At 41.8% G+C, this 16,224-nt stretch overlaps 1 protein-coding gene across 1 annotated transcript in view; it reads left to right on the top strand.

The window, feature by feature from the left end:
- The window catches only part of LOC113409439 (GPI ethanolamine phosphate transferase 2-like), a 121,201-nt gene that overhangs the window by 66,776 nt on the left and 38,201 nt on the right, over positions 1-16,224 (top strand). The window contains exon 10 of the mRNA XM_026663352.1: positions 7,817-8,008. Coding sequence (XP_026519137.1) covers positions 7,817-8,008 — 192 coding nt within the window. The remainder of the gene's footprint in view (positions 1-7,816; positions 8,009-16,224) is intronic.

Here is a 16,224-nt window from a genome sequence, read left to right as displayed (position 1 = left end):
TAGCCAGGATGGGCAGGAATGGTGTCCCTAGCCTCTGGAATGAGCGACAGGGGATGGATCACTTGATGATTGCCTGTTCTGTTCATTCCCTCTGGGGCACCTGGCACTGGACACTGTTGGAAGACAGGATACTGGGCTAGATGGACCTTTGGTCTGACCCAATAGGGCCATTTTTATGTTCTTATAATGGAGAATAACGGTGCTTGGAGTGCTTTCTGATTGGTCACATGGGCTATGGGTGAGGGGGGAAGGGGAGAGAATTTTTCTTAAATCTAACACAGTGGGGCATTACATTAGAAATTTGAGGTCATTTATTGGTAATGACTTTAGAAATATTGTGGAGCAGGGTTTTTAGATGTTTTCACTGCATTATTTTAGGTTAATGCAAATTGCAGCAATTGCTTATAGTGAGAAGTAATATTAGGAAAGTATTTGTTTTAGGTTTCTTGCTGCAATTTAGCAGCTGGACAGAGAAGCAGTACTATGTGACCAACCAGTGCTTTCCAGACCACCATTTAGAAGCCTTTGCTGTGCAATGTGAAGAAATGTCCTCACAACACCTCTTTAGCAACACATGAATTAGTGTCATGTATTATTCATCTGAGCATATGACGTGTTGAGACCAGTTTCCTACTGGAAAACCACACTGAGGGAATGTGCATTTGCTGTGACAAAAACTGGGATTTTCTGACTAGCAAATAGATGTGGGCTTTTTTAGTCAAACTTCTCCATCCTGAGACTAGCAGAAAGATTAAGGAATGAACGTTAAATTCGTCATGTAGTCTGAAGTGACACACACAGGGCGTCTCTAGGGTGATCAAGTTTGAGAGGCTGCTTGTAAGAGTTATAATAGACATTGGGTTAGTTACGGTCTAATGAAGTCTATTAACTTCTGAAGTATCTTTCTTGTGTACGTACAAAGGATTAATTTGCCCCTGATTCTGTGGGGTGGTGGAGGTAAAAGGAGACTACTATCCCACCACCCCCTTTTCACGACTATGGAGTTGGGGCACAATGGCAACCCTTGTACTCCTTGGCACACCTTCCTGGGGGTTCTGCGGCTATCCACTCCCACAGATGGGAATATAGAGACCATCTTGGCAGATCACTTACCAATAATGGATGTTCTTCAAAATGTGAATATACAGAACCAAAACATCTGGCCACTTTTTCTTCTCCTCAGTATCCTACTCTTTTAATGACTCCGGGAATTTATGGAAGGAACTGAGCTGGGGCGGATGTAATCTCTCAATTCAATGGAAGCACTACACTAAACTCTTATTGTAGCCAAGCGGGGCACAGACACCCGCAGCAGCACTTTGCCCCAGCACTGCAAACCTAATCCTGGCCTAATGTGGAGTGGTGTGCCCTGCACACACACCCTCCCCCACTATGGTGGGCTCCTGTGCCCTGGGGCTCCCTCTTCCAGGTGTTATGACCTGGCACACAGGCTTGCAGCACCACCAGGGTTGTGGCTTTAGTGGGGGTTCATGATTTCTGTGGGTGCAATTGAATCCATGAAGGCCTGCTAAAACTGCCACTGGAACTGAGACACGTAGTGATTGTACAGTGTCTTACAATTCTGTGAGTGGGAACGTGCGTGATCTCAACAGGCACTGCTTTTCTAGAAGGTTCCTGAACTTTATTGGTACGTGATCTACATCGCATAAGTGTGAACATGAAGACAACATTCTTAAAGAACTACACTCACTAGCAAGTAACCTTTCTTTCTGACTCTTCTTTACCCTCCAGAAGCCTCTTAGCTACTCTGAGGCAGAGGAAAGAGGCCTCTGGTACCCTCTGTCTCCATCACTGAGTTCTGAAGAGCTGAATGAAAATTATACCAATCATATTAATCGTGCTCTGTTTCTGTTTGGAGAAAACCATGAGCAGTAATGGAGATGGTGAAGCAGTTGATCTGCAGGCTAAAGATGGCAATACTTCATCAGTTTACATTTAGTCAGTTTTGATTTTCTTTGCAACTGGTAAGTGCTGGTAGCACCACCTGTTAAGGTTGCCTGACACTTCCTATTCTAAGACCCCATATTCAGTTGCTTGTAACTTTTCCTAAACTGCAACATTTTGGGATGACAGTTTCTATGACAAGTGTCTGCTTCGGGCTGAATATGTTTTCAAAATTTCAGAGAAAACAGTTCAGCAGTTTCTAAGAATGAGGCTAGGGGAAAATACATTTTGGTAATGTTTAAAAAAAATATGGTGACCTTTTGTTAGAGAAGTTCTAATGCCGCCATGTTTTGGAGCAGGGACTTGAAATTTGGCAGGGGGTGCCTTTTGTCATCTCCATGAAACCTGCCCACATTTGGCCAGCTGATAAGCTTTTGAAAAATTGCAGTTTTCACATGCCCAGTACAGTTTTGATAAACCTTAATACCTGAAGTCTCAAAAGATTCCGTCCTCACCGAGCATACTCCAACCTCTCAACTCCTAGTTTTGACCAGACTGTATATGCACCATCCCCATGGAGCAACTGAACAAGCTATGGCAGCTTAGAATGACCTTCTGTGTAGTGGCTGTTCTGGGCCGGGGTGTGGCCAGGTGCCAGAACTGAGCAGGGACCCTGTCTCTCCTATGCTGTTAATGACAACCCTCTCCCACCCTGCTAACACCCAGGTGGTGTGGAGGAGGAAGTAGTCTGATTGAAATGCCAGGGAACACAAGGTGGATCCCGGGGAGAGAGAGGAGTAGATTGGGACAGGGACTCCAGTGAGACTGGAGGTGTCGGGTGGGACTGGCTGGTCAAGGGAAACTGGGAGTTAGTGGGAAGGGCAGGTTGGGACTTGTTGAGCAAGGAGACTGGGATAGGAAGCCATGAGGGCGGGAGAGATGGGGGCTTGTAGTCAGTTGGCTGGGCAGGTCTCTGAGACTGGATGAGGAACTGTGAAGGGGGAACTGGGACTGCTAGGCAAGTTGACTGGCATTGAATTGGGGGGGGGGCACGATTAGGTGGTTCTAGTGGTTAATAAAATTGTTGGTTAAAATAAAAAAATATATATATATATGGAGATATACCTATCTCATAGAACTGGAAGGGACCCCAAAAGGTCATTGAGTCCAGCCCCCTGCCTTCACTAGCAGGACCAAGAACTGATTTTGCCCCAGATCCCTAGGTGGCCCCCTCAAGGATTGAACTCACAACCCTGGGTTTAGCAGGCCAATGCTCAAACCACTGAGCTACACAGTTACAAATTCTCAATCTTAGTGCATTAAAATAGTTTTGTGTGCTGAATAGTTGTAGTTTACCATCTGCCCTCTCCCTTTTTCTGATTTTCTTGGTTTTTATGTCAGAAGCTTCTCTCCAGTGTATTTTTCACCTATCTTGTTTGTCAGCCAAAAAGGGCCTTGAGAGACCCATGCAAGGCTTTGCCTTCTCTATCAGGGAAGTGCATGACCTATAGAGCACTATTGCGATGGCCCAAGGAGCAGGGAGGGCATTTCACTGTAAATATATTGCTGGACTAGCCCTTAGGAAAACCAATTACGCATAATTACAAGCTGCAAAGTTTACCATATATACCCTAGAGTGTCTTTCAAAAATATATTAATCTTTAACCAAAAAAAAAAATCAATTTACTGTGGGAGTGTTGGGTACGTTGTACTAATAGGTACAGCACATTAGCAAAATGAAAGTAAACAAGTGGAAATGGCTTTGCTTGCCTAAAATAAAAATCAAGAGCTCATTTATCATTCCTTTCACTCTACCTGTATTCGCATTGGTAAGAAGAGGTCAACGCTGGTAAACAAATGCATTCTGTCTTCATTGGAACAGCAAGAGACTAGAAACATAATGAAAAGTGGCTGGTGTAATAAGAAACGCATAGAAAGGCATTTTTCAGAATGCCTTTGCTCAGAAACGTTGCATCTAAATTGCATTATGTAGTTTAGGCAAAATGCACTAAATTTCATCTGAGATTAAAACTAGAATTTTCAAGCATGGATGTCTGAAGTTAGAGATCTAAATCATTAAGCACCTCAATAAATGGGCATTGTGTTCACGGGAGGTTTTACCCTGGCGATAGAGGTGTCACTTCGCAGGGCAACGACGACAGCAGCAACATCTCCCTCAGCAATCATTTAGGTTCAACCGATGCTAGCTGGCATTCAGGAAATTTTGGAGTATCTGCTACATCTGTAGTCCTCTGGACTGTGTCACAGCTTGTTGAGGGTCCACTTAGCCATGATCTCAACGTTTCATTCTCCAATGCAAGGGAAGTCAACTTTCTCGAACTCCATTATAGTGAGATTTCTGAGAGGAGTCATTCGTCTTTACCTATCTGTGAAAGAGCCTTTTCTCTTGAGACCTTAATATTGTATTAACTGCCCTTATGGGACCTCTAAGCCCCTGGTAATCTGTTCTCTGTCTCGTCTGCGCCAAACGATAGCCTTTCTTGTTACCATCACATCTGCAAGAAGAGTATAAAAGTTGCCAATGAAACAAAGTTGGGGGGTATTGCCAATACAGAGAAGGACTGGAATATACTACCAGAAGATTTGGATGAACTTGAAAACTGGAATAATAGAAATAGAAATTTAATAGTGCAAAATGTAAGGTCACGCTCTTAGGACTGACTAAACAGGAACTTTTGCTATACGCTGGGTACTTATCAGAAATAACAGGAGGAGAAGAAAGACCTGGGTATATTGATGACTGAGTCGCCAGTGTGATGTGGCTGTGAAAAAGGCTAATGCAATCCTAGGATGCATCAGGCAAGGTATTTCCAGTAGAGATAGGGAAGTGTTGTTACCATTATACAAGTCACTGATGAGACCTCATCTGAAATAGTGTGTGCAGTTCTGGTCTTCCATGTTTAAGAAAGATGAATTCAAACTGGAACAGGTGCAGAGAAGGGTGCTACTAGGATGATCAGAGGAATGGAGAACCTACCTTATGAGAGAAGACTTAAGGAGCTTGGCTTGTTTAGCCTAACAGAACAGATGCTGAGAGGAGATATGATTGCTCTCTGTAAATACATCAGAAGGGTAAACACCAGGGAGGAAGTGGAGTTATTTAAGTTAAGGGCCAATGTTGGCACAAGAACGAATGTGTATAAACTGGCCATCAACAAGTTAAGTCTTGAAATTAGATGAAGGTTTCTAACCATCAGAGGAGTGAAGTTCTGGAACAGTCTTCCAAGGGTAGCTGTTGGGGTAAAAAACAGCACTAGTTTCGAGACTGAGATTGATAAATTTATGGAAGGGATGGTATGGTGAGGTTGCCTACAATTGCATGTGGCCCATCTGCGACTGCTACAAGCAAATATCTTCCACAGCCAGAGATGGGACACTAGAGGGGGAAGGCTCTGAGTTACTACAATGAATTCTTTCCCAGGCGTGTCACTGGTGGGTCTCACCAACATGCTCAGGGTCTAACAGATCACCATATTTGGGGTCAGGAAGGAATTTTCCCCCAGGTCAGATTGGCAGAGACTCTGGGGTTTTTTTTGCCTTTCTCTGCAGGTTGGGTCCTGGATCATTTACTGGTTTGAACTAGAATAAACCATGAATTCTCTGTAACTTGAAATCTTTAAATCATGATTTGAGGACTTCAGTAACTCAGCCAGAGATTAGGGGTCTATTACAGGAGTGGGTGGGTGCGGTTCTGTGGCCTCTAATGTGCAGGAAGTCAGACTAGATAAATCATGATGGTCCCTTCTGGCCTTAAAGTCTATGAGTAAGTCAGCTGACATGCCTTAATGGCAGAGACCCTGTATACTCAGTTTTTCAAAGACAGTGTGGTCATTCTTTAAGTAGACTCTGAGCATCACCTCCTACCAATGCGGCTTGTGAATCACCTGAGTGGAGTACATGTCTGCAACCACCCGAAGAAGAAAAGACTTACCTACCTGCATGGTAACGGTGGTTGTTCGAGATGTGAGTGCAGATGTGTATTCCACTCAGGTGCGCGCACACCCGCTGCACTGAAGCTGAAGAACTTTGCCTAGCAGTGCCTGTAGGGTGGTGCTCATGGTCTCTGACTTTTAGCCTCTCCTTAGGTTATTTAAGGGCAGCACCAGCCTGGCCCACCTGAGTTCCTTTGCACTGAATGTCAAGAGTTAAGACTCTGATGCAGAGGGGACGGAGGTTGGGTTGTGGAATACATGTCTGCACCCACATCTCGAAGAACAGCTACTGTACAGGTAGGTAACTGTCTTATTGCATGCATGTGCACATATAGAGCTGCCGGTGTACATACCATCTTGGGGGTTGCCACAGCAGTCCACACCACCTCAGCAACATTTCCCAGGCTCTTGAGATCTGAAAAAAGGATACCGGGGAAGAGACACGGTAAGATTACATCAAGTAAATGTACTTGCTTCTCCTGATGCTCCAGCATCACCCTTCTTCGCCTCCTTTCCCTGCAAGGAGCAATACCTCCCCTGGAAGCCTACCAAGCTGGATGGGGAGCTGACTGGGTCACATGGAAGGACGAAGAGGGAATGTTTTTCTTTCAGCCCTAGCCTGGCTGACTCCCATCTGTATAGCTGAAATAGCTGTCTTGTGTTTCCTTGTAGAATTCAAAGCAAAGCAGGTAATAAGGAAAGAAAGCACAACCAAATGTAAGAACTATATATTGAATAAATGAAAGAAACAATTGCCTACTCCCATGCTACAATGCGGAGCTCATGCTAATATAGCCTAGGTCCAGTGTCAGTCTGCCAGAGGCTGGCAGTTTTTCCTATAGCATTTCAAAGTGTGAGGGCATGGCAGGGTGTAGCCCCCGGTCCTCACACTGTAGGTGTGATTCTGGCCTGTGCAATCAAAGTCATGGCATTTGGAACAAATAAAAAATATTAACATACATTAACATATGGAGATAGACATTCAACTGCTGGTTTCCTGCTTGGCTTTTGGCTTCAGTTGCAGATGTTGAGTTTCCTATTTATAAAAAAAAAAAAAAAAAGCCTAGATCCCAGTACTGGAAACTTCATATCTCCCCATTTACTATCAGGGTAGCTGAGGTCAGATGAAGTGCTCTATCTAATGTGATTTAGGTTTTTCTATAGTGTCTGTGTGCCAGCACTCCCTATGTTTCAGTATTTGGCAATGGGCAGGGTATTCAGTGTATAGCACTTGCCTATGGAATGCACTCCACCTGCTGGTCTAAAAGAGAGAACTTCTGTGCACCTTTAGGGCATGATGCAAGGCCCATGTCTGTCTTGTTTTCTGTTTATTGTATTACCATAACACTAGGATTCAGAGTCATGGACCAGGACCCCCATTGTACTAATAGGTTTGTTTTGTTTTGGTATTGTTCTTATTTTGCTATTGGAGGAAAACGTGTGTTCTACAGTGTTTGTGTGTCCTTAGATGTGATGGCTAGGGAACATTTTATACACTTTATACATCTAAAATTAAATAAAATGGATATATATGCTGAGTTATCATTTAAAGAGATGCTTGTGAAGTACTGTAACAATCCTTGTTGCCTTATATTAGTTTGAGAAACTAGAATGCTGTAGTAGAAGTGATAGTGAATTTTCCACATGTATATAACTATAAAATTCTGGTTTTAAATCATTAGAATTTTTTATTATATCATATGAAACTTTGTTTTATCCAGTTAAAACAGACCAGCTAACATACGGTGAGACATGATTACTTTTAAACATGCATGCTTGAATAGAAAACCTCATTAAGAAAATAATTTTTCTAAAGATACTAAAATATTTGACCACATCTCTGAGAGCTAGTAACAGATGTCAGTGAAGTGATTAATTTGGAAATTCAGTACAGTAGCCGGAGCTATGTTAAATGTATTTTAGCAGTAATTATAGATTTTTTTTCTTTTCTTTTACAGTTCTGAACATAAAGCTGTACTGTCCCTTCTGGCAGCTATCTCCTTAGTTATGATCTTGATTCTGGTTCAGAGGAGATGCTCCCTGGTTTCGAAAATAGCGATGGCACTTGGGCTCTTGGGAGTCTACAGTTACCGGGCAGCCATTGGAAATGTTGTATTTCCATGGCAACAAGACAGCAAAGATATCTCAAAGTAAGTTCATCAGCAGATATGTAAATCAACTTCTAGAACAGTCGTAACACTTCGGATACTGAAAAATAGCACAGTTATCTCTGTTAGAATCAGGCTGTTATGAGCGAAGGGACGGTTCTTTTAAGGATGTGCACTAACAAGCTTCGTGTTATGTCTTTAGATAATTTTTGAGTGGTATGTTACTGTACTGTATCTCAAATTGGAAACCTGTCAAAGGCTGACACACACACTGACTACCTTGAGGCATAGCTTATTGATCTAGCCAGTTACCATTTTTTTCTATTTCCATTATTGAATCTGTCTTATAAAGATTACTACCTTTGCTGTTTTATTTACTATTGTGTTGATTGGCTACATTTAGTACAGAACAATGCCAAACTGACTTATTTATAACTATGAAATGGTTTACTATTCGACTACAAGGCTAAAAATGCATTTAGGAAACAGTTTCCCTGTGCCTTTCTGTTTCTTACAGCTGAGAGTTGTATAACATATCCTTTTGAGTCTCCTTTCCCACCACGACTGTCAGCAGGTGATATGTTGTTTACCATGTGAGAGGAAACAACCCAATGATGCTTCTAATTCATGAGGGCTTTTTTTCTCATACTCCGCATTAGCTGCTTTTGGAGTGCATGAGAGCAGCTTTGATTCTTTTATAACCTGTCTGATATTTTTCACTTTTTGTTGTGATATAGCTGGATCTGCAGCTCCAATATGTTCTAAAGGGAGCATCAGAATTATGGGAAATCCCCAGGATGCATTCCTGTAGTCTTTTGGGGGAAATTCTAGAAAGATGATTGGCTTGTGGCTAGAATAAATTGTGCAGAGATCACTTAGAATGTGACCTGAGTCTGGGTAGCTTGGGTTCAGGATTTGGGATCAGAGGCCACACCCTCTGTAAGAAGTGGAGATTGGGAATTACCTTGGAAAGCATCCTAGGAAAAGATTTTCAGACTAACTAAGGCCAAGTGTACCAGTGGTGCATATATTTATTGTATATGCAGTAGAGATATTTGAAGCGAACTTCACTTCCTTAATTAGTATTAAGGTATTTGATCTTCTGCATACAAAAATCTCCATTGGCTTTTACTTGGACTACAGAATCTGGCTACGGGCTTGAATGTGTTTGTCTGGAAATTCATCTGATTGCTAAATATGATTTTTAGTTTTATGTTTGACTACAATTCCTTAGGGTAGAATGCAATTCCTTCAGTGAGAGGAAAAATACTGCAATGTGGAACAGAATGTTAACTGCATCAGCTGAGCTGCAAATTAAAAGAATAGTTACAGTAATAAGTGGAGTTCTTAAATTTACAAAGTGACCAAAGCTTTCACTGACAGCTGATTTACACTATAGTCAGCATCTTAATTGCAATTAGAATTGACTAAGAAAATACAGGGCTTTTATACTCTCTCAGCTTAATTTTAAATGTGAATATGGTGATTTGCTTAAACTGCTATGTCAGACCTTTCATTTATAGCTTTGATTATGCAGTGGCTTAAAAATTCTTTGGATTAATAAAACCAAACTTCACGATCAGTTACAGTGGTGGCTGACTGAGTCTCACATTTAAGAGTGAGACTCGCATGTTAACATTAAATGACTATTTAGATGTAGAAATGGCACAAGGCTTTTTAAATTGGAGAATTTTAGTGCTTTTTGAAAATGAGAGCAGGTACACTACAAGCTTTGGTGCACAACTCTGCCAATACACCTCAACCTTGTCTTTACGTCATCCTTAGCATTACGTATCAGGGCTTCCCTGTTACTTGCTTTGACAGGACAGCTACTTTAAAACTGTCTACTACCTTTACCTTTTAAGATAAAAAGACTGCCATAGAGACTGAAGTGCAGAATACATACAGTATGGGCTGTAGTAATATAGGTCTTTCTACCTTGCCTTGCAAATGTGCCTGAACTCTGATTCAGTCTGGTAGAAATATCTGGAAAGGCAACATGGTCCAATACTGGACTGCAGATCAGGAAATCTGGGTACTTTATTTGTAACTCATTATGTGATCTTCGCGAGTTATGCTTTTCCTAATTTTGTAACTTGACCATAATGTGAGAAATATATGTTGTGTATTAGGTTACATATAAAAACTACATTAAAAGGTTGCAAAGTCAAGCACCTAAACTTCATGTAACTTCATGATCACTTACTATTTTTACATCAGGACTCCCTGCCTCATTCAGTGCACAAAATGAATGGTGGTCACTGAACAGGGTAGCTGTTGAATATTTCTCTTTACTTGTGCCTTATTTACTACACACCATCCAAACCCTGAATTCCATACAGAATTATTTCCTCATGGGATTTTCTCAGGAGCTCCTCACCATAGCTGCTGAGTGCTACACAGACATTAATGAATTGATTCAGAGGATCCCTTGTGAGATGATGATATTCCCATTTTACAGATGAGGAACTAAGATGCACAGAGATTAAAGCCAATATTGAAAATTGGGCCCTAGTGGATGCTCTTGACAGAGATGTTACTTTTTATAGCACATACATTAATAGCACAGCTTCCAGTGACTTCAGTTGCACTTGAGTGCCCAGTGTGTCTGCAAATGAAGCCCCAAGTTTCTCAAGCTGAGCACTAAGAAAGTGAGAAACAGAGTGGCCACTTGTGAAAAGTTTGATTTGTGACTTGCCCAGCATCAGTTAGAAGCTTGGTGGCAGAGGCATGAATAGAACTCAGATCTTCAGGGTGTCAATGTATTTCCCGAATCACGAGGTCATCCTTTCAGTTCCTGCAGTCCCCTACATTACAGGCAGTTCTCGACTTTACAATGTTCGAGTTATGACGAATGGCACTTATGACACTTCTACATTGACACCCTGATTCAACTTATGACTATAGGTTTTGAGTTTATGACGCTCGGTCCAACAATGGAGTAGATTGCAGTTCCGACTTACGATACAATTGTAAGGAACCAATCATAGAATCATAGAATATCAGGGTTGGAAGGGACCTCAGGAGGTCATCTAGTCCAACCCCCTGCTCAAAGCAGGACCAATTCCCAACTAAATCATCCCAGCCAGGGCTTTGTCAAGCCGGGCCTTAAAAACCTCCAAGGAAGGAGACTCCACCACCTCCCTAGGTAACGCATTGTGTCATAAGTCTGAGGACTACCTGTATTTACCTCACACCTCCCAGTTTCTGCAACAAATGACACAGGTCCCTCCAGACAAAAGCCTCATCCACTATACAACCTTTCAATTTATGCTAAATGAAGCAGAGGTTCTGTGAGAAAAGTGTGTGATCATGCAATTACGGACTGTATCGTGTACATGCACAAGGGGGCTGAATTAGGATTGCACAGGAAACCTTAATTCTGGCATTTCCTAACGTTTAAGTGCTTGACTTTGCAATCCTAATATTATTTGAACATAGCTTTTTGTGTGTAATTTCCTCATTTTTAAAAAGCAAACTAAAAAAAAAAAATCCACTATTTGGAACCATATTAAGCCCACATGTGGTTTGTCAACAGGGTAGGAACCTTTAGATCTGCAGCCCAGACCTCTGCTATTTGAGGTAATGGGATAATTGGTAGAAAGCATAGGCTCTTAAACTCTCTATTGGCCAGTCACTAAAGAGAGACACATTTGCCAGTGAGTTTCAGACACTGGCTGAAAACAGAAGAATGCTGACTCGGGACTCTTGGCTTCAATCCATGGTCTGGAAAGGAATGTCCTCAAGTGGTTTCAGACCCTTCTGCCTCCTGTCCCCGAGCATGTCACTGTGTCCTTGCTGCATGTCATTCATCTGCATTCCAGTCAGGCGGATTCTTCCTTCTCCAATTTAGCCTGGGCACCACCAAGGGGGAGCACTGAAGGTATAGGAGAGACTGTCCCTGTCCTGTTCTAGTACCCAGCACTAAAGCATCCCCAGCAACTGCTCCTCCTGGATGCTGTTTCTCTCTTTCAGCCCCTTGAACTTGATCTGTGAGCTGTGTGGGGATCGAGCATGCTCAGTACAAATGGACTCTTTGGAGAAATTTGCTGCCAAACTTTCTCTGTTGAACATGGACAAACGACAGTTGTCAGAAATTTAACATTCAGACAAGTTTGAATACATTTTTCACAAGGACGACAAAAGGCATCCCTCTGATCTAAGTACCACCACCTTGCTGAATTTCAAAGCTGCTTCAAAGTATGAAAATGCTAGAGCTTCTCAATGAAATGTTAGGAGAACGTTTTCACATTGGAAAAAAATATTTCCCTAACCTAATCCTTGAAAATCCTTAGCTGAGCTGTTTGCTGCGTCTCTCTCTCTCTCTCTCTGTCTCTCTCAAAAAAAAAATTAGCCAAAGGCAGAGACTAGCATGGAAATTTGGCAGAGTTGTAAACCACCAAAATTAAGTGTTAGGCAACCTTAGTTAAAGCCATTGCTGCCAGTTTTGCCTATAATAGAAATATTTTTGGAAGCTTTTTAAGAAATCCCACAGTTAATCCTTGCTTACATGAAGAAAAATAGAATTCATATATAGCTTCTGACGTGCACGACTTAGAACATATTTGACACTGGAGGCAGTAATGCTCTGATCTCACTTCTTATGTGATCAGTGGAAAAGAAATAGCTCTATTAAAAAGAGCAGCAACAAAATCTTGCTCTTTCTGCCTCTGCACTTCTCAAATATCCCACTGGACAGCAGAGGTGGCCCCAATGTGTCAAGGCATGGATCAGAGGCAGTCTCCTCTATGCTTGACTGCAAAGTGCAGGTAGGTGCCTCATTTGATGACCGTTATTACAAGAGGAAGAAGAATAAACAGCCCAGTAGCTTTCTCCTGCCCTTGGACTCTGCGGGAAAGAGAGTCTCTGGTCTGAAATTTCCCTCTCTCCCCCTCCACTGAAGATAAAACTAGTTTGTTTCCAGTTGTGGCTGCTGCTCAAGGTGGATGAGGAAAAAGGTAATTAAAATATGCACACTCTTCCATGGCTTGTGCTAAGATAGTCTTTAAATTAAAAACCATTGAAGAATAATTTGGCCCTTCTCTTTCCCTCTAATTGCCTATTTAAAAAAGATAAAATGTGGACAGTGGAAAAAATAATTTTAAAAATAGTAGTGTGAAGAAAGTAAGACGATGTTCCATCATCTTAAATGTATGTGGTTGTTTGGGAGAATTTCAAGTTTGAAACTTCATTGGCCAAATAAGTCATAGCTTTTATCTAAGATGTTAATTAAGGGAAACACCTGTTGCTGTTCTCTAAAGATTTTTTTTCTTGTAACTTGTCTCAATATATTTAAATGACTCCTGTGAGGATAATTAGTGAAATAACTTGATACAGTAAAAGCTGTTTTATCCGGCATGTTGGGGGAAATGGGGGTTGCCGGTAGTGAAAAATGCCGGTTAACTAAGAGGGAGGGAGTTTGGGTGAGGGAGAGGGCTTGTGGCAGGAGGTTAGGGTGCAGGAGGGAGTTCGGGGTGCTGGATCTGGGGGGGGTGCTTACCTCGGGCAGCTCCCAGCAAGCGGCAACCTGTCCCTGCTGCTCCTAGGTGGAGGCGTGGCTAGGTGGCTCTGTGTGCTGCCTCCACTCGTAGGCGCCACCCCCTCCACTCCTATTGGCCGTGGTTCCTAGCCAATGAGAGCTGCGGAGCCAGCACTTGGGGCGGGGACAGGGCGCAGAGCTGCCTGCTGCACCTCTGCCTAGGAGCAGGCGGGACTGGTTGCTGCTTGCAGGAGCCGCGCAAGGTGAGCGCCGTCCAGATCCAGCACCCGGAGCCCCCTCTTGTGCCCTAACCCCCTGCCCTGAGCCCCCTCCCGTGCCCCAAGCTCCCTCACAGAGCCTGCTGTCTGCACCTGGTCCCATATCTCCAGCCCCACGCCCCCTCCCACACCCAAACTCCCTCCCTCTTAATTAACCGGCATTTTTCACTTACTGGCAACCCCCATTTCCCTGACATGCTGGATAAAAAAGCTTTTACTGTACTGTCAAGCCCTGGGTGAACTAGTCAATGTCAGCACGATGTGAGACTGGAGCGCTTTTAAAGAGGATTAAGCTTTCTGGAAAGTAATTTGGGATAGATTCTGCTGGATCCTGTTTTTGCTGAACAGGGTTGCCACACCTCTGATTCTTTCCTTTCATGTGGCCTCATGAATGAAATAAGGTTCTCTATCCAGAAACAATATGGAGTTTGCAGGATGCCTTTTTCCCCATCCTGTACATTTTACCGTGGAAAGGGAGCCAGTTGGCCTTAGTAATCTGTGACAGACTTAACACATTATCTACCTTTTGGGCCATATTTTTTAATTTGAAGATTTTAAATAAAATTTCCAAAGACATCCTAGCCTTATTTTTAGTTATAGTTATGAAAGGTGTTTATAATACTGGACACGGTGTTTTCAGATGTTTGGAAGTACCTGGGTAAATTCATGTTTTGTGCGAAAATTGCCTCATTGCCCTGCCTATTGCTTGATTTGACTCGGTTAATGTGATATCGTCATCCTGAATGTTTGCTCTTAAGGTGGTGCTTCTGTGATGCTGAGTTACATATGCTCCTTGATCTAGTTCCACACAGTACTTTGCATTAGATTTTCGCTTCTAATTAAGAGTGAAATTCTTTTACTTCAGACGTAGTATTTTCCAGTTAATTTTCAGTTGGTCGCTTTTTAAAAGACTTTTTTAATTGGACATTTGCATGGAACATGTATTGCACAGTAACAATTGGTTTTCTTACTGAGACTATTCAACCCAGTTGATGTTTGTATAAGTGCTTCCAAGCTGAACAATTATTTGAAAATGGTGTCAAAAAGATGCAATTCCTTGCCTTAAAAAGGGTACTGTCAATTTGAAAAGACCGTTTTCTTCCAGGGTGGATAAAAATCGATGATTTAAAAAAAAAAATCGGATTTTTTTGATAAAATGCTTTTTGAGGAAAAAACCTATCTAAAGATAGTTTTAATTAAGATACATTATAGCTCAAAGATATCTCATCATGGAAGAGGGATTATAAATTCTAATTCTATAGTATGAGACAATATATTTATATAATGTTTAAGAAAAGTTTTGTAAATGAATTCCAATAGTTAATGGATTAGGGATCCAATTTTATGGGGTTCCAGGGGCTTCTGTATAGGTTAATCTTTCTATCTACCCAATGGGACTCAGTGCTCAGTCTAGAAGATACCATCAGAGATGCTTAGTTTTTCAGTTCTCAAACTATGGATTTGTCTCTCCAGAGATAACATGTTTTTTAACAGCAAAAATGTTTTTAAATGAATAAATAAATAAATAATATATAGAGGAGAGAAATAATAGACCTCAACCCTATTGTCTCTCTGCAAATTTGTGTACACCGAGTCAATCCCTGACCCCTCTCTAAAAGTGCAAAGTTTCAAAAAGTTCAATGAATAGAAGATTTTGGGGGCGGAATAGATCTGGACAAGGAGGAGAAGTCTGGAGATAAATGTGAGAAGAGAGGGACAGGCAGTAGAAACAAAAGCGAAACTGTTTGAACAGCATATTCCAGAAGTCTTGAGATCTTTCTGACTGTAGCCTTCATTGATTTGAGATCTACCATAGCAGTCTCTCACTAGAAGGAAAACCTATAATGGCAGCAGGCTGTAAAAGAGACCCAGTTTGGGAATATTTTAATGAAGTTCCTCTACCTGTGGGTAAGACAGGCATGCATGCAAAATGCAAACAGTGCAACGAAGAAATGCAAGGCCTGGTTGCACGAAACAACATCATGAGAAGTGTTTCTTTTCAGGAGGAAGCTGCATTGAAGATGATGAAAGGAACATCACTTAAAAAATGTATAGTGTGTACCTTTTAAAAATGAAACCTACATCTATCTCTGAGTTGTGAAGAATATGCATTAAGGTTATAAAAACCAACAAGAATGCACTTTTATGTAGAAATCCATGATTAAATAGAGTCTTCCTGACTAGTGATTTAAATCAAATCCACCCTGTTTTCTTCTCCAACTTTGTGCCCTGTTTGAACTCAGGTCAGTCCAAAACACACTCCTTCAAATCCTTTAAGACACTCTGCCATGATGCCTGCAGATACCTGCCAGGTGGTGAGCTATGTTGTGAAGACAGCTTTCTTGTACAAATACATGCACATATTGTTAATTTACCTTTCCCCGCCTGTTGCATCTTGTCATTAAACTAGATTTTAAATTCTGAGGCAAGGACTGTATATTTACTACATAAGCAAGGGAGAGAAAAAGCCTTTAAAGGACGACAGACATTTTCAACTGAAT

The sequence above is a fragment of the Terrapene carolina genome, unplaced genomic scaffold (genome assembly GCF_002925995.2).
Source record: "Terrapene carolina triunguis isolate 2854851 unplaced genomic scaffold, T_m_triunguis-2.0 Scaffold33356, whole genome shotgun sequence".
Lineage (NCBI taxonomy): Eukaryota > Metazoa > Chordata > Testudines > Emydidae > Terrapene > Terrapene triunguis.
The sequence above is the reverse complement of the archived record's forward strand: the minus strand, read 5'-3'. Positions and strand labels throughout refer to the sequence as shown.